Genomic DNA, 27,880 nt, shown 5'->3' with positions numbered 1-27,880 from the left:
ACGTGACAATAGCATTTCGAAAGCAGAACAAGGCAACAGTCTATATTTTAGAAAATTACATTCAGCCAAGCGTCACATGATCGATTGCTATTATTAAAGCAAGTCTTCCCTAGCAATTACTGATTCATGTAACTTCAAAACAATGACATTATTAATTTTAAATAGGTCATTTTCTTTTACTTATAAGTCATAAAAGAAAATATTACTTTGCAAAAAACAAACAAAAAAGACGATAAAACACACAAGGAGATGCACAATATTTCAATAAGCTTTATTATTTATTAGGCATTTTTTATAAAATTTTGTATCCACGAGTGATGGGCAGACACTCGAGTGAACACCGCTGGTTTCTGAGGTTCACATTTCTTGCCGCCCCCTGTTGTTAGTCCTACAAGGTAATAGACGTCATTTTTTGCACACATAAGGGGTGCGCCCGAGTCCCCCTATAAAAGAAAGAATTTAGGTGACCCAGACACGAGCATGTGAATCATAGGAGTTTCAACACATCTGTATTGAAGAATCATAAGACTGTACCAAGCAGGCGGTAGAGGCTGCTGCATCCGTACACAGGAGGAATTTCATGTTGAAACTGTCACCCCAGCCGGTCTTGCAGGATTTCTCAGTAAGAGACTTGACCCTGGCCATATGCATGATATCAGCGTGTAGATCCACTATTATGAGAAGAGAAAACATCACTACTTCCCAGAAATGTGCTTGAGGAAGGAGCAGATGCAAAGTAGCAATGGATGAAAAATGTTGTACAGAAAATTGTGGCGTTTCCTTTTATAATTTTCCAAATTTTCTGATGTAAAGTCAACATAAACTCAAGATTCATCTCATTTACTTCTTAAAAACATGTTTTTGATCTTCTTGTGCATCTTGTAGCAATGCATGTTACTCCAATAAATCAAATAAAAGCATAAACATGGACAGATGGAAAATAAAAACAAAATAAATAAAATAATTTAAATAAAATGAGCAGTTTGGAGAATGGATGGGAAAAAGGGGGGGATGGGGAGCAGTTTAAAGAATGGATAGACAGAATATAAAATAAAAAAAACCAATAAAATAAGCAGTTTGGAGGATGGATGGAAAATAAAATAAAAGTCCCATCTTCTCCAATCACATAGCTCTAGGATTCTGGTATGTAACAGGAATTGTTCACGTCCCAATTAGTTATTGATGGATAAAATCAAGTCACGTCCTACATTATTTTCATGAATAGCTCATTTTTACATTTAATACACCAAATTACAAAATAGAAGAGGTTATGAATGCCATTTCATGTTGATTTTAATCTCAAACCCTGTTAGTAAGCCAGTTGACTCACATGTAGATTTTCTTGTCCCCCAACCAGTTGTCACACAAGACGAGTTGTCTTCATTCACCATTCCATCATCGTTATCCGTCAAGCACACAGGAAATATCATCGACCCTGGACGGAGCACACGTTAACCCGTACAACTTCGATTGTGGAACAGGATCTCATGAAAAACACAGATAAGGTAATACGATCCTATACCTATTCGAGCCGGGACAGACAAGCGGATCATGGAGAGATCGGAGACCGGTGGGAATGTGCCGTCGTGAGGCAAACTCTGCACGCTTTCCACAGCTGCAGTCTGACCCGACATGAAGTTGAGGTCATGAGCTCCCAATATCACAACATCTCCAGCCCTGTGGGACAAACTGTCAGAACATCACTGAGGAACGACAGATGATCAAACCCATGTCTTACTTGGCGAAGCAGTGGCGTGGCGCCAGCACCCAGCGCGGGTCAACGAGGACGCCGCTACAGTAATGCGTGTCGTGGTTCTGCAGGCTGACGTGCCATGGCCAGGAGTTTGGGCACGCCTCACTTATGTTCTCCACCTTGAACGTGCCATCCTCAGTGGACACCACCTGGGCAAAGCCACTGGGCAGCTGGCAGGGACCCACCTTGGAATGACCACACTGGGCTGAAGCCATAACATGGACATGAATGATGAATAAAGCAATTGAAAGGGTACACGACTGATACTGAGAGCATGAAAAGAGAGTCTTACCAGTTGAATCTGCTCCAGAGTCAACAGAAACGAGTTCACCTATATCATACAAGAGGAAAATAAGCTACAGCAGTTTTAGATCAGACACTGATATGCACCTGGATCACTGAAATCTGAAAGTTCATACCATGCATTGAAGAAATGATCCATTGTTTGTAGTGGGACAGCATGGTGTAGACCCCTGGTCTTTGGGCTCGACCACATCCGACCCCCCAGCTGACCACCCCGGCAAGCTCGTACCTATCGCCTGTGAAACACGAGAGGGGGCCGCCAGAGTCGCCCTGAACAGACATCCACAGCACACATGCGTCAAACTAAAGAGTGTCCACAGTGAAGGAAATTATTTTACAACCTAAACTAACATTGCCTTGTCATAAAAATGAAGATGATTAATAGAGTTTTTATTTTATTAATATGACTTAAAGCAGTGGTCTCAAACCGGTTCCACGGAGGGCCTAGTGTATGCAGGTTTTCTCTTTTACCTTGAACCAAACTGATTGAGTAGGTCACTAATTGGTTAAGATCTCCCCTCACCTGGTAGTCTAGGTCTTAATTGGGCACTAATTGAAGGGAAAGACCAAAAACCTACATACACTAGGCCCTCCGGATACTCCACCGTTTTTTCATAATTAAACTATGTTATTCCCTTAACGAAGACTAGTTGATACATACCTCTCTCATCTCAGTGCGTGCACTTAATCGCTCTGGCGCGCGGTGACACTTTGATAGCACTTAGTACTTCGACTTGGCGCAGTAAAAAGTCACGCCTGATCCTCTTCCTCACTTCTGTCAATAGTGGGAAGAGGATCAGGCGTGACTTTTTACTGCACCGAGTCGAAGTACTCCCAAAAGTGCTATTCCGCCATATATTATAGTTATCCTTTTTAACCCGCTTAGAAAAGCGCCACGTTTTATTTTGTGTCACCATACTTGGTCGTATAACTACTCGTGTAACTGTTTTTAAATAGGGAAAACGTTGATGTGTTTGGTCACTTCTAAATTCATTGCTGTCAGATACTATTGAATATACTGGGCTAAGCTAAGTGCTATCAAAGTGTCACCTCGCGCCAGAGCGATTAAGTGCACGCACTGAGATGAGAGAGGTATGCATCAACTCGTCTTAGTTAAGGGAATAACATAGTTTAATATGAAAAAACGGTGGAGTATCCCTTTAATTTAATATTAACAATATTATATCCTCTGTGTGATGTTCTCCTGCATGTTTGTCACACCACACAGCATAAATCAATCTATCTATCTATCTATCTATCTATCTATCTATCTATCTATCTATCTATCTATCTATCTATCTATCTATCTATCTATCTATCTATCTATCTATCTATCTATCTATCAAATAAAAACATACTCATACATATACAAATAAAAACATGCGCATACCCTTCTGGTAACCGTCATTTAAAAAAATGCAAATGTTTACCAGACAATTATTTTAAAATCTACATAAATTTCTACACGGCACGCACATGCATATAAAATATTAGATATTTATTATTAATATTACATGATATATTAGGATTATGCTAAATTACTTGTATGGTTTTCTTTTCAAAGATTTTTATTAAATCAATCATTTATATACAATTTTGTTCTAAGAATTTTGTTGTTGAATAAAATTAACCAATTGAGACCACGTAAAATGTTTTTTTTTTTCTTTTCTTTTTTTTTATCCTCTTGTGATGCGTCTCAGAATCAAAGCCAAATTGCAAATGTTTACCTGACATGCATCCATTCCACCAGCAGCCGCCCCGGCACACATCATAAACTCAAACATTTTCCCTCCATAAAAATTGCTACATGTTTGTGGATCAAAAACAGTAACATTGACCTCTTGAAGTCTGGAGGCACGAGCACCATCTATAAAGAGACAAATACCATCTAAATCACATAACCACCACTATTCCACAGGTTTAACAGCACATTTAATTAAATAACGGCGTACTCTCTCTGATGGCGCCCCAGCCCGTGACAGTGCAGTTTTCCCGAGGACCCAAGTCATTATTCAAGATGCCAACAGGTCTCACACACTCATCAAACACCAGTGGACTCTGCAGTTTCAGCAGGGCAATATCGTTCTCATTTGTCTTTTGGTTGTAGTCCTTGTGGGAGATGATTTTTTCCACCCTTACAGTCTTTAAATAAAATACACAAGAGTTCAAATAGCAAAAATCTATGATGATAAAGATCACACAATAAGGTAGTGAGATGTAAATATACACAGACACTTACTTGACGATAGGATTCATTCGTATTCTCCAAATCGTGCATTCCAACCACTGCGCTCCACATCGACGCCTTTTTATACCTGCTCACAAACAGGAATTTTGGTTTAGACACACACACTGCACTCAGGCAGTCGGAGGGTTTATAGACCACGGATGGGCTCACCGTTTGAAGCAGTGGCTGGCGGTGATAACCCACCTCAGGTCGAGGACGGCACCCCCGCAGGCTGGCATGTCGGAGTACAGCAGGGACACTTGCCAAGGCCACGAATGTGCCCAGGCCTCCTGCCCACCTATAATCCGACTCTCCTCCTCATCCTGCTCTGGGATGAAGGTGCGTACGCCAGCCTGGTCTGAAAAGCAAGTAATCATATTTGTGAGCAATCCAGCAGACACTGGGGGAGGGAGTGTAAAGCTGGGCAATGCTTGGCCTTCTCTTGGCCACAGACTTGAGACTAGCGTGGAATTTTCTCACTCAAACCGCGGCTTTGTCTGCTTATTTTAGAAGGAAAAGAAAACTGATCAGCAGATACAAGCAGCTTTTACCGGTGCGCATCAGTGTTTGTGCTCTGGAGATTGAGAACGTCAAAGGTTTCTATTGACAGTGTTTTTGCAGCGTTGAGCAGTGTAGCCAATCACAAACATATCTGTTGATTTCTCGAACGCAATGGCCAATCAGAGGCGTTTAAATTAGCACTGAACAAAAACTCCAGTGAGTGGATTCAGAGTTTTGCACGCTTGCAAATTATACCATTATAAAAAACAATTATGTAAACAAGAGATTCATTGTGCAGTCAGCTTCACTGACCATAATGGAACTTTGTGAGATTGCAATGAACTATGATGAGTGACAGATATACTGATTATAAAGGGAGGGCTCTTTGCACGCTTTCTGCCATGCCAAATCCTGCATACAGTAGCCTATAGATGCTTGCTTTTTGTTCAAATGAACAGTGGTATGTGAATGTAGAAGCTTTAATAAATAGTTTATCAGGAGCGTTTATGCTGGGATGTGTGGCTACACATCATTTGAAATTATTTCATGGAAATCTATATGTTTTTAAAGGGGAAGTGCATCTCCTTACCCTGAAGTTGTTTCACCCTTCACCTATAGCAGATTAACAATTCAATTGACATGGAAAACTTTCAAATATTATCTGTAACCATAATACAACCATTAGAATTTGTTACCTAACAAGTTGTTGTGTCTGTTTAACCGAATACACGACATAAACTATAGCCACATAACATCAGAACAAGCTTTTTTTGTTTGTTGAAACTATATGTATTGTGAAAGGTATCGCCCAATACAAATAGACTTGAAGAAAAGCATTGCGAACTCTGTCTCACCATAACATCCCTTGCCAAAGATGCAGTTTGTCTCAGTTGAAGCACTCTCTTTGGGTTTCTTTTCTGCATCTTAAAAGAAACATTACGATCATTTAAATGAATCACATGAACCACATCAGGTAACATGGTTTCACAAAGCTACCAAAACACGATCAAGATCCGCTCACCGGGGTCAGCCTTTGTCCAATTAAGAGACAGTATTAAAATAAATAAATACTTTTTACACATGTTCACAAATCTGTTATTAAAAATGAAAGGAGAAAACGTAATACAAAAGACTTTACGGGTAAACAACGCGCAAAGCACATTTAAGCCCTGTAACACCTGTGAGGCGCAATCAGCGCTTAATTAAGCGAGTGTGGGGTAGTTCAGAAGTTCACCACTAGAGGCCGGCAGAGATTCAAGCGCGAACACGAGAACTACACGCATTATAGATGCTTTGCACGACAGATTTTCCATTCTTGTGAACAAGCTATCGTTATAAAATATAAAAAGACCAATTACTGTCGAGAATACATACAGAAATTCAAATTCAGTGTCTACACCAATCTGCATCATTGTTCTGGCCAGAGTCACACCAGGGTTTTAAATGTTTTATTTAATCATAATTAACGACCCATAATAACAATGTTTGAAAAAAGAAATGGATTTCATTTGCTTATCTTATCATTCAAGCAGATGGCATCATTTAAAAAAAAAAAAAAGCAAAACAGTATATATACTGTATTAGTGCTGTCAAATCGATCAATCATGATTAATCACATATAACATAAATGTTTATTTATACAATATGTGTGTACATGTGTATATATTATTATATTTATGTATTATATGGGTGCATCTCTGTGTGTGTATATTCATCTACACACATACAGTGAATATACATAAATACATACATAAACATATATATACCCATAAAAAACGTACCTTATGGTTTTATATATATTGTATAATATAAATATGAAATGTATATAAAATCCGTATTTAAACCATTACTTTTTCTTTTTTTTTTTGCATTCTCAAATGTTAACAGCATAGTTTCGTAACACTGATAAAAGATTTAGATTTGTAACAACGAGTAAATGAAAAAGCAGTTTGTCTTGTTGAAGATAATGCAGCATTCATTCATGTACCAACGTCTGCGATTAAAAATATTGTTAGGTAAGATGAAATCAAATGAAAATCTTGAATCATATTGCAAATTCAGTAGAAGGAGAAACTGTTTCTATATCTGATCTGTCAGCTTTGTGTGCGTTATGTTAAAACAGTGGGATGTAAACGCAATTACACAATGCAACGGTTGATTTGGGTAATTTAACACCTGGCCTTGGATTTTGATAAAAAGTGATTGCACACATAATTGCCCATCCAGAGCACACAAACACAAGAGCACATTCATAAGTATTGGATAATATTTATTAAATAATCATACATTACTTCACATTGGTTTCTGCTATGACATGTTTAGCACGGCTGCTGCTCATTTAAAGAAATGTTCTTGATAACAGTTCCTATGGCAACGAAACGTAAGTGCAAAGATTACGGTGTAATCAAGAGTACTACTGCATGACAAACTCCGGCCAGAGAAAATATGACTCCAATCCATTTACTGTCACGGTGACCCAGTTCAAGGATACGTCGTTATGCATCGTATTCGTAATTCCGATTTGAAAGAGACTTCCGTATAATAGCTTATGAGGAGAAAAATAGGATATGTAATTCACTGCACAGGTCAAAACGCCTTTAGTCAAAGATACATTCCACAATATTGATGCATGTACAAGATAAAGGATCAAAATTAAAGCACATGATGAACGACCCTGTCATTTTTTTTGTCCTTCATTTAAATCACAAAATCAGATCAGCCGTGTTCATGGAACACAGTAGATGCCCCAGTCATATTTGTCAAAACTTGCAGCATTTGTCCGAGACGCCGGTTCCGAGGCTTAGCAATCATGGAAGCAGAACGGAGCCGCTGCGGTCGAGTGGAACGGCTTTACATCCCTCGCAGTCTCAGAGATGGCACCTCTGCTTCCACGCCTGACGGTGAGGAATAAAACAAGAACACACGCTCAGTTTGTCCCGGTCTGAGCACTTCAAAGTAGTCGTTGAGTGGTTTTAGAGACAGGAACGATGATGAAATCTTCTGAAATGTGTTGTTGCTGAGGTCAGTGGGTATCTGTGTGCTCCAGCTCTGAATGCAGAGGCTACAAAATGTCAGTCTTTTGGATTATTTCAATCCTCTGTAAACTCTGGAGGGGAAGGAAGCAGTCGTGAATCATCTCCTGAGTCCAAACTGTGTTAGTCCGCTCCCTCTCTCCACCCTTCTGTCTCTTGGTTACTTGGCCGATGGTTCGGGTCTCGCTGTTCCTCCTAGGCCCCTTGTAGTTTTTTCTCTAGTCTGTCCAGCTTGGCCAGATTCTCCTTCAGCAGTTTGGAGCTGGGTGAGAGGAGAAGAGCTCTTTGGTAGTACATTCGTGCTGCTGCATAGTCTCCCTAAAAAACAGACAAGAGTGATTGGATCGGTCTCATGAGGAAATATACAGGTCATATAATCAAAAGGATAAAAAAAAAAAAAAAAAACGATATTTTTTAAATATTAGAGAGCATTATGATTTTGTGCCTTTTCTTAATTAAGCACATTTCCCTCAAAATTATTACTTAAAAAAAATCTCTCATTATCATTGTAATGCAGTCCATAAAAATTATTTTTTCTTTAAAAATTCCTTCTTTTTTTTTAATGTTTTTTTTATGGTTAATGCAATGTGACTAAATTATAATATTAGCATTATTTTTGTGCTTGAAAAAAAAAAACAATACAGTTTTGTATTAAGTAAATCTATTTAGAAATGTTTAATGTAAATAAAACCAATTTTATACAATGTTGTTTACACACACACACACATATGATAACTAAAAAAAAAAAAAAAAAAATATATATATATATATATATATATATATATTCTTACTACAATTACCTTTTATACCACCATTTCTGACTATATGCACTGCATATATGCATCTACAATATATATATATATATATAAAATGTAATGTTTAACTTTTAATTATTGTTATAATTATTAGATTTTTTTGCATATTTAATTTGTATTATTAATTATAATAGAATATATCTATATATTCTTCACATTACAGTAATACAAATTTTCTAATAAGTTACTGAGAATAAATTATCATAAAAATAATGTCAGAATTATTTATGGTCCTAACCAAAGGCTTCATTTTCTTAAAGCAAACAATTTCTTTGTTTATGCAAGATATATATTTTTCCTTTTGGTTTTTGTGGTAAAATTCCTTGTCAGTTTTCATCAGACCTCAAGTCTCAGCCAACACACCTTGATATGCTGAATGCCGCCCATATTCATCCAGGCCTGTGATTGGTCAGGCTTGAGCTCAACAGCAAGCTTGTAGCTCTGGAAACATTAGATCAAAACATGACATATTATATATGGTATAAACATGATAATGTATCCAATGATGAATGAATTCAACAGCATTAAACCACCGGCGAGATTCAACCTTTAATAACAGTTTTGGTCTTGTGTAAGAAACATGATCCATTAAGAAAAGAAAAGAAAAAACACTGGAGGTGAAGTTAACAGTCTGGCTCTACCGCAGATGTGGTGTTGAAATACCGCAAAAGGCCTTTTTGTTTAAGCCTTTATAATTGAGCTTTGAACTGGATAGCAGCATTATGTGAACCTGAGACCAGCCTGTTCTCATCTGTCCCTTTGTGGTCACAATAAATGTGGAACTACAGGGCAAATATTAGCGGGAGGCCTGGAATGAGTCCAGGAACAAAGAATGAAACCATAACAGTCCTTGTGTTAACCAGACATTCTGCCCATTCAAGTCCTTTTAAGGCAGAGAAAAAGCAAGGTTAAGAAGAAAGCTTCCAGCACGAGACAAAGTCTGGACTGTTTATATTTGGAGATGAAAGGATGCGGCTGATGTTCCTGTGACAGTATCAGGGCACCGGCAAGAACAGTGTGAAGGTGAGAGAAGAAGAAGCAAGCAGCAGAAAACACAATTACTCCACATTTAGCCAGAGTTTAGTTGGTTTCATACGGCAGCTTATTATAACCATGACTTGAACACTCTCATAATCGGACGTCTCATAGAAACAGAATGGTGGCCAAATGGTAAAAAAAATTATAATAATATTCATGACTATATTCATCATGACAGAAATGTTCATTGCTGAATTTTATATCACCAGAAATATATTAGTAATATTTAATATATCACTCAATTAGTATTACTCTTAAATACATTTAAAAAGAATAATTATTCCATGAACCTGGTAAATGTTGGCAAATCTAGCATTTAGTTGTTCCTCAGAGGCGCTTGTAAATGGGTCAATGACAAATATCTAAGATGATGATAAAAAACGAAATCTTGAAAATGTCTTTGACTTTGTGCCACACAAAAATATCTTAAAATAGTCTTAATTCATAAATGGAAAGCACGCTCATCATAGAAGATGAAGTATTCAAGTCTTAAAGTATTCAAGACTGTCTATATGAATTGCATTTATGTATATTTATGTGCATTTATGTTTTAATGCAGTGATGTAAATTGTGTCCAAAATTCAGCATTTAATTTAACATAAGTAAATGTATCCATATTTTATTTCATATTAATGATGACATTAATTTTCAAATTTTTCATTTGACATTTAAACAATAAATAATGCTTCATAATTTTTCCTTTCACAATACAGTAATCAGAATAGCTTTTTCTTAACAAGCAATGGAGAATATATTGTCATGAAAATTATTTATGATCCTAAAAGGCTTTGTTTCTTTATGCGAAGTATTTCTTCCTTTATGAAAAATACTATATTATGATAGAAGATGTGTTTTCAAGTTATTTTCAGTATGAATTGCATATTTCAGAGACAAAAAAAATCTCATGCTTCTCAGAGGACTCATAAAACCCTGTTAATCTTGACTTGGATTTTGTATAAAATCATCCAGTCAAATAAGAATTTTCCATTTGGGAAAAGCTCTTGCAGTTTATAAGCATGACATGGTCCGTGAACTGTCTGTAGGCAAACTACGGCTCGGTAAACAAGAACGTGTTGAAAGGGAATATTTGAAGAGCTGTTCTCTCAGTCTGACAGCTGCAGGTGAAGTTACCTGGAAGGCTCGATCAAGCTCGTTCATCTCTCGGAGCTGGTTACCCATGGAGAAGTGCAGCTCTGCCTTCACCACAGGGTCTGCCGGCTCCTGCTGCAGTGCGGTCTTCAACGCATCCAACGCCTGAAACACACACACACACACACACACGCGCGCGCTCATTCAAGCTCAAAACTCGTGCTGAACTTCTTCATCTGCAAGAGCTGAGATTTCTCTTTGAGGCGCAGAATTGCTAAACTCAAGTAATAAAGTAATGAAGTAAAGGCATGTGTAATGAAAAGAAATTACACAAAAAAAAAAATCTAGTCAGAGACGCCTCACTGAGATTCAATCAAATGTTCTTTTGAATCGCCGACCTCAGCGACGAGATTAGACCGAAGGCAAAATGAAGCTCCTGCATGAACTGATTTCACAGAGCATCAAATTAAGGGGAAAAGTCTTGTGTTTGTGTTTTTCCCATTTCTGTACAAGAAAGAGCTGCACCAATCTGGATAAAATGACACTCACAGGGTTTTTTTGTTTCACGATTCTCCCAGGATTCCGAACAGACAACTAAATAAAGTCACAGGTAAATTATTAGAGGTTCTGACAAAATAGTATTTGCTGCAGTCTATTTAAAAATGTTTAATTCATTAGAATGAATATTTACATTTTATTTCGCATTTCATTTCAATTTCAATCAGCGTTTTTGAATGAATCCCTTGAATGAAAGATTCAATGACTCACTCATAAAGATTTCACTTGGGCTGCGTTTAAGTCAAATTTTGTTTGCCCTTCCCTCGCTAACTTCCCTCCGACTCGTTCACTTGGATGTGCGTCACTGCTCACTGGCGGAGCCCTTGCAATGTGTTTAAATTAAAGCCCTTAATCAGCATCTGCAATAGAGCTGATTTATTATTTACAGTTTTTTTCCTTATGAATTTTACACACCATTCTATAGGCCTGTATGTATGCTTGGGCTGTTCAAAATGAAAATATATGCAAATATGAATTTATTATGAATAATAAATATATTAAAACACAAAAATGATAACACTATACCTGTGTTAAAAAACTGTCAGCTTACAAGTATTAAATGCGGTTAAATGTCAAAATAACTAGTTGTATGGGGTGTGGGGTGAATTAAGCGTGATCTGCTGTGACGTCACAATCATGGTGCATTGTGGTCTATGGATCTGCCTGAAGTGTACATGTTGAGTAGACTCCCTCAGTCAGGATCGAGGGGTCGAGGGTCTGTCCAAATAAACTTCCCTCGTCCACTTGACGAAGTTGAACGCATTTCAAAATGGCGGCAGGGATTCCCCGAGCGGAAGTGCTTCGGGAAGTTTGCCAGTGTACGTCTAAAAGTGGAGTTAAATGCAGCCTTATTTCATTACTGGATGAATCAGCATTTTTTATTGAACGAATCTCTTGAATGAATGAATGATTCAATGACACATACATTTTGAACAGTCACTTATCGCCACCTAGTGGTTTAACAATGTAATCGATACAATCGTTATTTGAAGCGGCAAAAAGGATTTGCTCTATTTTTTGCGATCTTTTAATGATTAACCGTGCAGCTCTAGTACAAGCAATAAAAGGGAGCGCACACACAGACACATACACACACCTCAGTGTGGTTGCCTTGTTTGCTGTAGATGGCAGACAACAAGCGGAAACATTCAATGCAGTTGCTGGTCTTTGAAATGATGCCCAGGGTCATTTTCTCTGCCTCTGTAGAACGACCTGCCATGGCTAAAACCTGCGCCTGTGGAGACAACGAGACGGGAACAGACAAAACAAGTTAAAAAAAGGAAAGAGGGAATGAAAGAGCGGCCAGAAAGGAACCCGAGAGGTTGCGGCCTTTGTTTCTCTAGGCGGTGATGTGAATCACAGTGACGGTTCTGTGGAGGCTTAATTAAGCTGACGTTATACGCTTTAAAACTCTTCAAGAAAACCATTTTCAAGGACGCTGACAGTTATAACAACATCAAACCTAACTGGCTGGACTGGAAAAAAAAAGGCATTGGGCATTTTTGGGGCTAAAAAAGTCACTGTAATCTCACCAGGGCGAGCCAGATATCAGTGCTGTCAGGCTGCAGTGTGGCTGCCTCTCTGTAAACCTCCAGTGCCTCCTCGAATCTACCCGTGTTGTAGTATAAAGCCCCAAGAGGCGTCAGGATATCAACTTTACGAACGACTTGCAGGGCCCTGTGTGGGACGCACACAAACACATACACACACACACACACACACACACACACACACACACACACACACACACACACACACACACACACACACACACACACACACACACACACACACACACACACACACACACACACACACACACACACACACACACACACACACACACACACACAGCGCCTTTAGTTTACAGTTGTGTAAGCTGGATACATTGTTTAGTCTATACAGTTTCATTTGATCTCATCTTACCTTTTGTACCATAGCTCCGCCTCTTTATTTTCATTGGACGAGCGAAGAAGACGGCCCAGGTTCACCATGGCAACATAGTGAGCTGGCTTGAGACGCACCGCTTCCTGGTAATGAAAGGCTGCACGATCCCCATGACCTAAAAGGGACACAGACAATATGTAGGTGTGTAAAATGTGGTTGATATGAAGCGTGAAACATAACACGTGTGTATGTGTCATATATTTATCACTAGAGATTTGGGGCACTAACACCCTCAAGTAACAATGCAACCATTTAAAGACACTAGTTTCAATCATTTAAAGTGAAAAAAGTTTCTTACCCGTGTCCACCAGGAACACACCGTAGTTGTTATGGAGGTCAGAACTGTCGGGACAGTTCTCAATACCCTTGGTGTAAATTTCATTTGCTTCTTTTGAATGTCCCTACACACACACACACACAAAAAAATGTCTAACAAGAACTGAAAAGACCACTTTGTATGTGTCACGAACTGAATCGAGAGAGCAAGACCTGGTCAGCATATAGAGAGGCGAGGCTGGAGAACGCATCAGCGAAATGCGGACCGAACCGAATCGATTCCTTCAACATCCTCTCCGCCTCTTCCTCCTTCCCCTGAGACCTGGAAAACAATATCACCATCATCCTCTTCCTCATATACACAGAGACTGTGTCTGAAACCAAAGGCAGCGGACACAAGTAATATGTGTTTACTTCAGAAGATTGCCCAGGTTGAAGAGAGCTCTGTTGTGCTGAGGGTTAATGTCCAGCGCTCTCCTGTAATAAACCTCAGCTTCCTCAGCCTGATGAGTCAGAGTGCCCAGATTATTCAGAGCACTGGCATGTCGAGGGTACAGTCTACACAGAGACAGAGGACGCTATTAGGATTTACATTACCAATCAAAGCGCTAATACAGTATTAAATATTAAATTAAAATTAAATGTTTAAAACTAAATAAAAAAAAATAAAAAAAAATCTTATTAATAAAAATATATAAATAATTATGGTCACACTTAAGATTAGGGTCCAATTCACAACTATTAACCACGACTTTTGCCTCAATAAACTACAAATTACAACTCATTTATAGTTAGTAAAGTAGTTAAGTTTAGGTATTGTGTAGGATTAAGGGATGTAGAATATAATCATGCAGAATGAGGCATTAATATGTGCTTTATATGTACTAATAAACAGCCAATATCCTAGTAATATGCATGCTAATTAGCAACTAATAAGCAATGGTGAGAATTGGACCCTAAACTAAAATGCTACCATAATTATTATTGTATGTTATTGTATATACTCATGTCTATATGCACACACACACACACACACACACACACACACACACACACACAAACACAAACACACACACACACACACACACACGCACGCAGTACCTGAGGGCTGTTTTATAGTGGTAAATGGCTTCTTGGTTTCGCCCTCTGTCCTTCAGGAAGTTGGCATAGTTGTAATGAACTTTAGCATTGTGAGGTAAAGTCTGAATGCCAGACCTGACGGAGGTGGAAGAAAATAGTTCAGGACCCAGAAGGCACAGAGAAAGAAAACATTTTGCATTCACTATTTAAGAGGAAAATCCAAAGAATGCAAAACTCAATCCATTTCATGCTAATTGCATTAAAACTCATTTTTTAAAAATACACACGTAATGGAACATAAAAATGTGATAAAAAAGAAAATCTCGGCCAAGAATTCTGAAAAGTCCAATTGAACCAGCTTAAAATGTCAGATGGAGCCTGTTAGATCAGGGCTGGGCAACTGTGGCCTTCGAGATCCAGTTTCCTGAAGAATCATCAAACTCATCTGCCTTCTAGTAATCCTGAAAACCTTGATTAGCTTGTCCAGGTGTGTTTATTTAGGGATGGAGGTGGAGCTAAACTCTGCAGGAAAATGGATCTCGAGGGCAACAATCGTCCAACAACTACAAGCTAGATCAAGATGGTCTAAAGGCCACAATATACATCAAGCGAGATCTGGTGTGACGTCATTTCGAACAAAATCAAGCCACTGCGAAGTTCGTCAGGTGTTTGTTTTGGGAGTTTGAAACAGCTTGCGAACTTTCCAAACCAAAGCGAACTTTCCGAAAAATTTTGCTCAAACATCTTTGAACTACCATTGGTCTGTGGCGATTACGTAATAGGTAGGTGGGCTCAGTGTCTCCACTGTTTTTCATGTTTATTACTGAAAAGCTGCTGCTTTAAAGCAATCTATTGTATAAAGTGGTTTATAATTAAACATGACGTGACCGTTAGGATGTTCGCTAACAGTGTACCGCTGCTCACATAATTCAAACTTCTTTTTACCCCAAAGCGAAGAATGAAAGGAACTTGGCCTTGAGTATATCGCGGCCTTAATAGCTCAGCCAGGTCCTCTTCGGCTAATAATCCAACTAAACCAGCATTAACCAGCTAGAAACCAGTAATTGTGTTGCGAAACCCAGCTATCACATTAAACTGATGTATTGTGGATCTTCCAGCAGGAACTGAATATGAACACACCTGAACAGGGCTTCTCTGGAGAGCCAGATCTCATTCTGTTGGACGGTCTTCCAGGAGAAGAGGAGGAGGACAACCAGCATGGACACAGTTAAAGCGGCCGCTCCCCACCGACTGACCACTGAATACAGTCTGTTCAGCCCGTGCACCACCAGAACACAGTAACCCATACTGGACACACACACACACACAGAGCGTTATTATAGAAAAAGCTTTGTAATGTGAGAAACACTGGATAGATTTTTAAACAGGCCTTTGTGTATAACAGGTGATGTAGTGTAGAGAGTATTGTGGGTGGGGGGGAAATGCCATATTTTAATGCCATATGTGTGCTAATGCATTTCTTCTTTTTTCCAGACAGCTAAAGAACTAATTCAAACACATAAAGATGGTGATAACCAACTGGAAAATCTTTAGACTTCACATGCAGATATGAACTATTACCTAGGGCCAGACAGTGAAACTCTCATGGCGAATGGTAATATGATACCCTTAAAATTGTGTGTGTGTGCAAGGGAATAGTTCAAATAAGACTGGGAACAAATGACTTGCGCTAAAAATCATATTCTTGAAAGTATCTTTGAACCTATCTGTAGTATCACTGACACAAATGCTGAATGAAAAAAATAGGCACGGATATTTAAAAGTGTAAATAGTTTAAAAGTTCTAAACAAAAAAATCACAGGGAAGAAATAATTAAAATGACATGAATTCCCATGAATGAATTAATATATTAATAGAAAATTAAGTAAAATATTATTTTGCATAGATTATTCTGCATATTAAATAAGATATTTGACACAATAAATTGATAATAAATGTATAATACATTTTATAATATATAAATAATCATTTAAAATATTCCTAAAATATGTATACTGTTATACACACACAGTATGAGATAGTAAATATTCAAAATATTATAATTTTATAAATATTATTGATATACATGACAGCATAAAAATGTTGTATAAATATCAAATTATTAATGTATAAATTATATAATTACTGAATTAATTCTTCATATCATTTTTGGAACATTTTACGTAATTTTTTTGCAGTATTATTATCAAACACGGAATATATTTATTAATTATTGTGTAAGACACTGGTAATATTCACTATCTAGCAAGATACAAACAAAAAAGCACATCCAAAGTCTCTCCAGGACACATCTGTGAATGTGCATATTTAAAGGTAATCATGAGAAGGACAAAACCCTCAATCTTTAGCCACAGGAAAGGGGCTGATCCGATTTCGCATCTCACAATGTTTATCCTCAGACGCTGGTATCACTGTGGACACGGTCCAAAACGGCTCAAGTCAAACACATTTACATCAATCTCTCACAGTATCGACGCAAAGAGCAAGTTAAAAATGGGAATGTCTGGTTCATGTATTCAATGCTGGAATGTTTTTAGGGTGTTTTTAACACTTTAGTTTAGGGTCCAATTCTCACTATTAACTTTGCTTATTAGCATGCATATTACAAGGATATTGGCTGTTTATTAGAACTTATAAAGCCCGTAATCATACCTAGTACCTAAACTTAACAACTACCTTAATAACTACTAAGAAGCAGTAATTAGGCAAAAGTAGTTAATAGTCTGTTCATAGTGAGAATTGGACCCTCATCTAAAGTGTGACCCAATATCCTTCCAGGTTCAGTTTCTTTCTTTGTCTCTGCTTTGGCTGCACAGGAAATTTATATTTGGAAGGCGACACCTCCCTTTCCCCGTCAACACCCACTCCTCACAAACAGAACATATGAGGACTTCTGCAGCTTCACACACACTTTCACTGCTTCCCACACACGCACACACACACACACACACACACACACACACACACACACACACACACACACACACACACACACACACACACACACACACACACACACACACACACACACACACACACACACACACACACACACACTTCTGAAACACAGTTCACAGTTCAAATGAATTTGTTTTGTAAATCTTTTTTGAAGATACACCAATTGCACTAGATTTTTACTGAAGAAGATTATGAGTGCTATGATATTTATGACAAAATATCGATAGGGCAAATTATCGTTGTGGATACTAGAATCGATACGCTGGCGCCAAACATTGATATTTTAATTAATAAAATAAGGCGCTCGAAATAGATTTCCCTGCTCCCAGCGTCGCTACTTCATGGCTCCTCGAGGTGGTGCTCAACACACGAATGAGGGAAATGTGAACATAAGTTAACTAGCCAAGGAAAGAGAGGTTTTTAACGGGATGGTGGACAGCAGTGTGTGTAAAATAATAGATGCCCCAGCCACGTTTAAGCCCAAAGTCTGGAAAAACTGCACTTTTTCACAGGCATTTTGTTTTCATAGTATCGTGATGTATCATTATAGGATTATCTAGTAATATATTGATTATCACAGAATTGCTGTATCGTGATATTATCGGTCTCGTGAGCCCTGTATCGTATCGTGAGGTACCATGTAATTCCAACCCCTATTTATGACCTTGTTATTCTTAATCAAAGTTTCTTAACTTGATCATCTGGTGAAACGACAGATTTCGTCGCTTTCTTCCGGTCAACTGTCGTATTCAGATCTGCCTAATCTAATCAACAACTGACGCATAAAACAAAGTCTGCCCTACGGTTTTTCTTTTTTGATAATCCGTGTCACTCTAATGTACATCACAATAAGGAGGAAAAGAACTGTAGCTACTCCCATTTCATTGCAACTTTAAAGGGGCCATGACATGATTTTTTTATTAATATTTTAATATGTCCCCTGAGGTTCACATATAATTTCAATAAAGTTTTTTGCATTAAAAAAACATGTGGAAAAATGAACATTTTCAACCTTCATTATGACCCTCTGTCCGTCTTTAAGGACAGAGGGTCCTTAACTCCAAATATTACCATGTGGTTGATATGGTATTCTGAGTGTTTTTTACCTGTGTTGCTAAGGTGTTGCTATGAAGTTACTAAGGCATTCAGATTATGTTTAGCACGTTGCTATGAGGTCACTATGGTATTCTGAGGGGTTAACTGAGTTGCTATGAGGTTGCTAGGGTGTTGCTTAGGTTTTTAGGTTAGAAGTGTTAATTAGTGTTAAACAGCCACTAATCTCAGCCTCAACACTTTTTTGAAGTTGTCATCTGATTGGTTGAATTCTACAGGATGTCTGGGAGACATGTGTGTCACGTTTTTTAATGGTCCACCTGGAAATAAAGATGCCGTGAAGCCAAACCCCCTCATGGAAGAAGAAAGCCGTTGTGTTTTACAACTGTGACAATGAGCGCTTATCAGGATCAACTAAACGCTGGATTTTTTTTTTAAAGTATGAGAAGTATGTAAAGTTTGCGCCATATACTCTTTAAAATCTCCATAGGCAAGTGAATCAGAGCCAGAGAGTTCCTCACATTCCTCTCATAGCTGTGTGCTGGTGTGTGTGTGTGTGTGTGTGTGTGTCAGAGACTGTGAGTGTAAATGGTTGGCCTCCGAGCCGCAGTGCGGCCCTTACGTGTCTGATCACTATTGCTGTTGGCGCTAACAAAGACAGTGCTACTAATATTTACCCAGCATGCATAGAGAATGGATGCCTAAATGCCAAGATAAGTGCCCATCTGATCCTAACACAGGCCATTAAATTCACTGAGCAGAAACCGCTCATTACTCATAACTAAGTGTACTCAAGGATGTAATGCTGTGTGTGTATTTATGTGTGTATGTGGGCGTTTGTCGGGTCACAGCTACACTCCGAGCTAATAAGATAATTTTTTAACATCCTCTATTAAATACCACGCCTCATTGTCTGTTAATCTCTACAGTTCACATAAATACACACACACACACACACACACACACACACACACACACACACACACACACACACACACACACACACACACACACACACACACACACACACACACACACACACACACACACACACACACACACACACACACACACACACACACACACACACACACACACACACACACACCAGATCAGTGGTGCATTATGGGAAGCAGGGCTAAAGACAGATTATGTACTGTTATCAGTGGTGTGTGATTCCCACAGCGAGTTGAAGGAGAACGAGGGAGAGAAAAATGGGGGTTGAATGTGTAAAGCTAAAAAAAACAAAAAAAATACTATTTTGCAGAGCAAGGAATGTTTTTAAAAGGACATTTTATCTGGCTGTCGCAATATATTTTTACAGGCGCAGACACAAACCTGGGCATGTAGAGAACTCTCTCCGCCACCACAAATCCCACGCGGAAGAACAGATTACTGGCTGGGATGAAGGGAAAGACCAGGAACAGCACGCCCACCAACACCTCCTTCCCTTTCATCCTCTACACAAAGAAAGAGAGACAGAGAAAAAGTGAGAAACCAGAGTGGAGAGAACATGGAAAAATTTTTTTTTTGCAATTAGAGAAACAAGAACGAAACAAAAGCAAACATTTTCTACATGCAAAACCCACAGGCACATTATTAGGGCATTGCTATTTTGTTGCTAAGGTGTTGTTATGAAGATGCTGTGTTTTTTTTCTCTCCAAATATTACCATGTGGTTGATATGGTATTCTGAGTGTTTTTTACCTGCGTTGCTAAGGTGTTGCTATGAAGTTACTAAGGCATTCAGATTATGTTTAGCACGTTGCTATGAGGTCACTATGGTATTCTGAGAGGTTAAAGCTGCCGTCGGCAACATTTTTTTGATCATATTCAGTGTAATCGACACTATAATCCGACAGAACAACATAAATAAGGTGGTTTTAGAAAAAAACCCGAGCTTCTAACTCCACCTGGAGCGTGTTATTTGTTTTGCAAAAATCCAGCGCTCCCGCTTCATCAGGTCCAATCAGCGCAGGGGGGTGTGAGATCTGACTGTCAATCACAGGTCGTGCACACGCCACAGATCCCCCCTCACTCGCGCACGTTAATATCACATGCACACGCCACGCATGAAGTTCGCCTGGAGATTGCATGAAGCGTGATGGCGGAGAGAAAATCTACTAACAAGCTTCCAATTCCTCGGTTATTGCTATCTATGGATAGATTAGCCAGGGCAGCCTACCTCCGAGTCCATGGTGTTGATAGATGCTGAAGAGACGAACGCGTTCACAGAAAATCAGGTACACACGCACAGTGACGCACTGACGAGCACGACCTCGATGGGAGGGTGCTCGCTGGTAGTGGGGAGGGGCATGAGAGTTGTAAACATTCAACATTTTGGCTAATCGACCCAATCTGCCAGACTTGCCGACGGCAGCTTTAACTGAGTTGCTATGAGGTTGCTAGGGTGTTGCTTAGGTTTTTAGGTTAGAAGTTGCTAAGGTATTCTGAGTGTTTAAGCATGTTGGTGTGGTATTCGGAGTGTTTTTTAACTGTGTTGCTTAGGTTGTTAGGGTGTTGCTATGAGGTCGCTATGGTAATCTGTTATTCTGAGTATTTTTTTATTTTGTATTATGTATATTTTGAGTAAATGTTTTTTTTTCATCCATTTTTTCATCTGCCAAGTGAAAATCATAATAGGAAAGTATAAGCATAGGAAACACATAGGAAAATGGCCTTTTATGCTCCACTACAGAGCTTCCATATCTTTATTAGTGTTATTTGAGTGAGTATACTTGAAATATGAGCTGGTGTTGTTTTTATCGATGTACAAGTTCATTAAATATGACAGTTGAGGATTGATGGGTCAATACAGAGATATGAATTGGATATGAAATCTAAGCTAGAGTGAGAGAGGTGGTGGTGCGGGTAAAAATCATAACTGTGTCACGCTCGGTTTACTTTACATAGGCCGATACGCTGCTGAAAAATAAACAATATTACCACAGCCATTGTCTGGAGTCTCATTCTCATTTCCACAGACAATATATGAATGTTTTGATATTGATTTTTGCCTTCCAGTCCATCAAAAACATTAATTAACTTCAGGTTCAGCAACAAATAAGCAGACATTCTGACATGCAACAACTGTACCAAGAAATATACAAAATGTGCTGATGACATTCATTCACGGTCTCAAATCAGTAAAATCGACCCACTCTCGAGCCTGTGTGTGTGTCTGTGTGTTTTGCATGAGTCAATTAGCCTGGTAAACATTCCTGCAGAGACAGATTGGAAAGTCATTAGGGTGAATCGTTGGCACGGCTGATCGGAGGATGTGCGTGATAGAGGCGTGGCCAAGGATGGTCATGTGACAATGGGATTATTCAGTGAAAGGGGAAGCTATGCATTTTAAGTTCAAGTCAAATGAGCAGCATAGCTCAATTCATGAAATACATTTTTCTGATATTACATAGGTCATATTCTACACTTTGTTAGCTTTGTTCCCCTCTAAAGTCCACTTGTTTTATTTAAGTATTATTTTTATTGTATTATAGAATTTATTAATATACTGAATTAGCTTTTATTTTTTATATTTTCATTTTAATGTGTTTTGTCATTTTTATTAATTAGTTTTATATTTTATAATAATTATTATTTTTATTTCTATTTAGCTTTAATTTGTTTTTATGTCAGGTTTTGTTTTAGTAAATTTAGTACTAGAACTTATTTTATTTTATTAGTTGACAATGCAACATTTCATTTAAGTTTTTTAATAATTTTTTTTTTAACAATAACAACACTGCTAATAGTGACTTTCGATTGGCTGATCTTCGCATGGCAGCATAGTTCATATAGTCGGTCATAAGCACAAATAGGTGCTGATATGTAAATTATATGGTAATGTATTCATGATTGTGATGCCATAACTGTTGCATTCTGTATGTGCAGATTTTATTAAAACAATAAATTATAAACAATCTCTGAGGACTTTATTTGCTTAAATGTTAAAAGATATTTACCTACAGTGGGTACGGAAAGTATTCAGACCCCCTTAAATTTTTCACTCTTTGTTATATTGCAGCCATTTGCTAAAATCATTTAAGTACATTTTTTTTCCTCATTATTGTACACACAGCACCCCATATTGACAGAAAAACACAGAATTGTTTACATTTTTGCACATTTATTAAAAAAGAAAAACTGAAATATCACATGGTCCTAAGTATTCAGACCCTTTGCTGTGACACTCATATATTTAACTCAGATGCTGTCCATCATCCTTGAGATGGTTCTACACCTTCATTTGAGTCCAGCTGTGTTTGATTATACTGATTGGACTTGATTAGGAAAGCCACACACCTGTCTATATAAGACCTTACAGCTCACAGTGCATGTCAGAGCAAATGAGAATCATGAGGTCAAAGGAACTGCCTGAAGAGCTCAGAGACAGAATTGTGGCAAGGCACCGATCTGGCCAAGGTTACAAAAAAAAATTCTGCTGCACTTAAGGTTCCTAAGAGCACAGTGGCCTCCATTAAATGGAAGACGTTTGGGACGACCAGAACCCTTCCTAGAGCTGGCCATCCGGCCAAACTGAGCTATCGGGGGAGAAGAGCCTTGGTGAGAGAGGTAAAGAAGAACCCAAAGATCACTGTGGCTGAGCTCCAGAGATGCAGTCGGGAGATGGGAGAAAGTTGTAGTAAGTCAACCATCACTGCAGCCATCCACCAGTCGGGGCTTTATGGCAGAGTGGCCCGACGGAAGCCTCTCCTAAGTGCAAGACACATGAAAGCACACCTGAAGGAACTTTTTGGCCTTAATTCTAAGCGGTATGTGTGGAGAAAACCAGGCACTGCTCATCACCTGTCCAATACAGTCTCAACAGTGAAGCATGGTGGTGGCAGCATCATGCTGTGGGGGTGTTTTTTAGCTGCAGGGACAGGACGACTGGTTGCAATCGAGGGAAAGATGAATGCGGCCAAGTACAGGGAAAACCTTCTTCAGAGTGCTCTGGACCTCAGACTGGGCCGAAGGTTCAACTTCCAACAAGACAATGACCCTAAGCACACAGCTAAAATAACAAAGGAGTGGCTTCACAACAACTCCGTGACTGTTCTTGAATGGCCCAGCCAGAGCCCTACTGAGCAAAGGGTCTGAATACTTAGGACCATGTGATATTTCAGTTTTTCTTTTTTAATAAATGTGCAAAAATGTCAACAATTCTGTGTTTTTCTGTCAATATGGGGTGCTGTGTGTACAATAATGAGGGAAAAAAATGAACTTAAAATGATTTTAGCAAATGGCTGCAATATAACAAAGAGTGAAAAATTTAAGGGGGTCTGAATACTTTCCGTACCCACTGTATATATCCACCTCATCCACGTCAGTCCCTCTTTTATCAACAGCACCACAAGTATTTGGCCTTTTGAAGAAACTTTTCACACTCAGCTGCCGTGACATTTTTGCAATTGTGTGTAGTGGTGAGTGAGTCCCTGTCCCAAATGGAGCCCTAAGCCCTCGTGATCTTCCTCCGAGTCCACACTTTTGTGATGTAATGCCGCTTTGACTGTCAGGTGAGCTCACAGGCTCGGCAAAAGTGCGCATCGAGGGTGCATATCGGCCGGAAAGGGGGTACTCGCGACCAAATGGGACGCTCACATGCGATGGCCATTGTAAGTCCACAAGACCGCAAGTGCACATGGAAGTGTGCCATTTGGGACAGGGCCTAAGCCTCAGGCTGCACTGAGATCAAAGACAAGACCATACTAGATAATAGCTAATTAATATGCGCACTTGCCATCAACTGGACAGGGGTGGGAGTTACAGTTATATGTTTCAATAGATAACCCTCAGTGTAATCTGTCAAAATGACCAACACAACAGCCTTCAGATTTTTTCCCATCACTGCAACAAAAAAAAATCAGTCAATAGCGGAAAATATTTGGTTAACCTTACCACTTATTATATATAATTGTGGAAAAAGAGCACAAAAAACTAAAAAACATATGCCCCATTACAAACAGTTCAATACAAACAGGAATCGAAAGCAACGCAAAGCAAAACCAGACAACACTCATAAAAACAAAGCCTAAAGCTTATGTTTTTCTGGGAAATATTATAGGGCTAAAGCTGGGTCATGATGATAGCTTTGGCATTATCCTTTTTGCCAGTTGCCATCTGTTGTCATGGCAGCACAAACAGAGGTCATCCGCAGTCTGTCCCAAAATGTCACTGGGCCAAAATCCATTCAATGGCCTTTATAGACTAACACTTCTCTCAGTTCTGCTTTTTCCTGCTGGTTCTTCCCCTCAGCCAGCGCCTAATTTGTAAATTAATCATTTCCGGATCAAAATTAAAAGTCGCTGTGACCGACACTGACCATACAACTTAAGTTTTCCCAGAACATACAATGATGTCACTAAACAGTGAAGGCTTAACTGTAAGAGCTTCATTCACAAGTTTCTGCACAGCCTTAACTGTGTGTTATTCTGTCATGTTCAGTATACGGTGAGACCAAAAATTATTCAGTTGATCAGTGATATTCTCTCACCGACGACGTCGTTGCCTTTTCCATTACATCGCTTTCTGATTCTGACTGATCTAACTCCCATGCTCGTGTCTCCCGCTATCCTTATTATTAGCCGTTCCATATTTGGGATCGCATTTGATCAGAAACACCATCAGCTTTACATGTGGATATGGAAAATGAAAACATGCTCGACTGTCTTTTTGACATTTTGGTGATATTGGTGAATAATTTATTAGGTATATACACTCTACTTACTCTCCAAACTTTAGCCTTTACTGGGTAAGTAGTAAGCACCAACCAATGAGAGTGATTCTGGACTTAGGAAAGCTAATCAAAAATATATATGCTAAGGGCCAATGGCAAAACATAACCTCCAAATGAATCTGCATTAACCCATGATCACTCCGTCTCTCTCTCATACGTCACCATGTAATTGCACTTGTTTATGCCGAATCGCTAAAAAACAAATGCTGAAATGCAAAAATCTGACATTTTCCCAGAAAAGGATCCGGCTCAAATTAAGCACTTCCCTCAGCCCTCCCTTCTTTTTTCAGTTCTTCAATTCCTTTCTATCATCTTGCCCCTTCCTGAGGCAAGAAGGATAGTTGTGTGATAATAGCATTACAATTTGAGTGAAAATTTTAATCATGTGTCTAGGATGATTTGAGAACGATTCAAAGAGCTTCAATATAAGCAAGAACATCTGATAGTCGGTACAAATTTTGCTTGATCATTTTGATTAATGACCAGTGTTGTAGTATTTATAAATATTTTTAATTCGCTTTTATTTTTCATATTAGATTTAAATAGGGTTAGGGTTATGGTAACAACACTGTTACTCGCATACAAATAGTGCACACTCTTGTCATAATGTTTCTGTTTTAAAATGTTCTAAATCCTAATATTGGCAGGTTTAAATTAAATTGAAATCCCAGATTTTCAACGTGGCCTCAGACCTTGAAAAGGTACATGAAAGTTTGAACTGATCCTCCAGGCCACGTGTGAAACATTTATAGAATATGAAATCTGAGATTGTTGTCTCTATAAACGGAATGAGAAAAGCAGGTTTTTTTCACTCTTAAGCATTCGCACACATCCACACACCTCCACTCGATCAGTAAAAGGAGCAGGCAGTTTACTGACATTGGTCTGTCAGCTTGTCTCAGACACACACTATGAATTATTCAGTCAGTAGATATGAGATCTGCTGAAGAGGGACTGGAATATTCTCTCTCTCTCTCTCTTTCATTTTCCCATTCCCCAAGTCTCATTATGTGGAGTCGGATCAGCCATTCTAGAAACGAGAAAACGCACTGCCAATTTCTTTCCACAAACTCAAGGACCTGTGTAGAAAAATGTGAACATTTCTAAAAGATCCCCCCCAAGGACACCGCCAACACAGCGGCAAACAACTAATAAACCGCTCTGGGGGTCGACAAAACCTGACTGACATCCTCTCGCAGTTTCACAAAATGTTTTTAGAAAATGGTCCTGTAAATGTTTTATTGGTGGCTGGAGCTCTCAAGCTCTTATAAAACCTTGAATGCTTTGCTGTTATCTGTTTTATTCTAATTAATAGGCTTTTGTTTTGTGAGCTCTTTCAGTGCATAGAAATCTGTAGAAAAACTGAAAAATAGATTTGAACCTGCATATAACATAAGCACACTACCCACTATGTTAACTTTTTCTATGCATGACCAGCAAAAAATATTGGTGTCTTTGATGCTAACAAACAAACAAACAAACACCCGTTGCACAGCAAGCAGGTGCTTAAATACCCGTTCACACCAAGAACGATAACTATAAAGTTATAGTTATTGTCCTTGGTGTGAATAGGCCTTAAGACGGGTAGGAATCGTGACATTTTGGTCATTCAGGCATTTTTTTAAAAAAGTTAAAAAGTTGAAACAAAGAACTTTGACTGCAATAGCAAATGCCTTAAGATGTTCTTTGTCTGAAACTATAATGGTGCTAATAAAGATTTGCAAGCAGTTTTGATGTACTGCTAATTCTTCCAGGGTCTGCGATGCTAAAAGTACATTTATATGGCATATGAAAATGATATATGAATTTCACCGTCAGCATATGTGCCTCACAAAATCTGCAAAATTGAGATGAGCAGAAATAATCGCCTAAGGAACTGAATAACCTGATAAATAAACATCTCACTTCATGCGCGACCTGCGTGAGGAACATGCGCATTAGCTCACGGGCAAACATCTGCTTCACGTGATGTGAGCGTTTGCACTCCTTTACACAGTCGCTGCTATTTTTCATGGGTTGCTATGGCGATGAGTCGTGGAGAATTGGAGGGACGACAGAACAGCGGGATGTGAGACAGCATGAGTGAAGGCTTTCATATGATCGAAACAGGAAAGTCTCAGCGGTTGTCTTGACATGAGGAAACGTGTGTGTGCTCACCTGTAGGCGTGTAACACAGTTCAGGCTCAGTGCCAGCATGACGAGAGCCAAAGTCAGGGAAGCAATATTCCGTCCGTCCCACAGACACTCCACTAAAGGAATGCTTCCCACCTGTCAATCACAACTCATGCAATCATCAAACGCTTACTAGAATGTAGTTTTTGCAGTGTGTTTCTGTTGAAGCCATTTACCTGCCAATCGTAGCAAAGCACTATGGGAGCCATTAAGAGCCAGGCATTGAAGGAGAGCAGATAGCAGTATGAAAGAAACCTAAAAAGACAGCAAAGATTTGCTAAATGAATACATGTACAGTTAAAAAACGATTTTCATGTTT

At 38.8% G+C, this 27,880-nt stretch overlaps 2 protein-coding genes across 2 annotated transcripts in view; both read right to left on the bottom strand.

Annotated features, from left to right (window-relative positions):
- Positions 1–264: 264 nt before the first annotated feature.
- On the bottom strand, positions 265–5,947 carry ovch1 (ovochymase 1). Its single transcript, XM_082168612.1, has 13 exons — positions 5,806–5,947; positions 5,639–5,707; positions 4,455–4,641; positions 4,296–4,371; positions 4,009–4,198; positions 3,784–3,923; positions 2,173–2,326; positions 2,046–2,084; positions 1,739–1,958; positions 1,523–1,677; positions 1,331–1,435; positions 535–671; positions 265–443 (listed from the first exon to the last, which is right to left on the bottom strand). Exons 1-13 carry the CDS (start codon positions 5,864–5,866, stop codon positions 282–284), a joined length of 1,695 nt encoding a protein of 564 aa, XP_082024738.1. The 5' UTR covers positions 5,867–5,947; the 3' UTR covers positions 265–281.
- A 1,089-nt stretch (positions 5,948–7,036) lies between these two features.
- The window catches only part of tmtc1 (transmembrane O-mannosyltransferase targeting cadherins 1), a 44,400-nt gene continuing 23,556 nt past the window's right edge, over positions 7,037–27,880 (bottom strand). The window contains exons 7-20 of the mRNA XM_082167075.1: positions 27,738–27,816; positions 27,547–27,657; positions 19,990–20,111; positions 15,760–15,927; positions 14,641–14,754; positions 13,954–14,097; positions 13,753–13,861; positions 13,562–13,664; positions 13,243–13,378; positions 12,849–12,993; positions 12,413–12,550; positions 10,801–10,923; positions 8,995–9,072; positions 7,037–8,134 (exon numbers count right to left, since the gene is read on the bottom strand). Of these exons, the coding sequence (XP_082023201.1) occupies positions 8,012–8,134; positions 8,995–9,072; positions 10,801–10,923; positions 12,413–12,550; positions 12,849–12,993; positions 13,243–13,378; positions 13,562–13,664; positions 13,753–13,861; positions 13,954–14,097; positions 14,641–14,754; positions 15,760–15,927; positions 19,990–20,111; positions 27,547–27,657; positions 27,738–27,816 (1,693 nt within the window). The 3' untranslated portion in view covers positions 7,037–8,011. The remainder of the gene's footprint in view (positions 8,135–8,994; positions 9,073–10,800; positions 10,924–12,412; positions 12,551–12,848; positions 12,994–13,242; positions 13,379–13,561; positions 13,665–13,752; positions 13,862–13,953; positions 14,098–14,640; positions 14,755–15,759; positions 15,928–19,989; positions 20,112–27,546; positions 27,658–27,737; positions 27,817–27,880) is intronic.

This window comes from Leuciscus leuciscus, assembly GCF_965113295.1.
Source record: "Leuciscus leuciscus genome assembly, chromosome: 4".
Classification (NCBI taxonomy): domain Eukaryota; kingdom Metazoa; phylum Chordata; class Actinopteri; order Cypriniformes; family Leuciscidae; genus Leuciscus; species Leuciscus leuciscus.
This window is presented reverse-complemented; position numbering and strand designations above follow the sequence as displayed.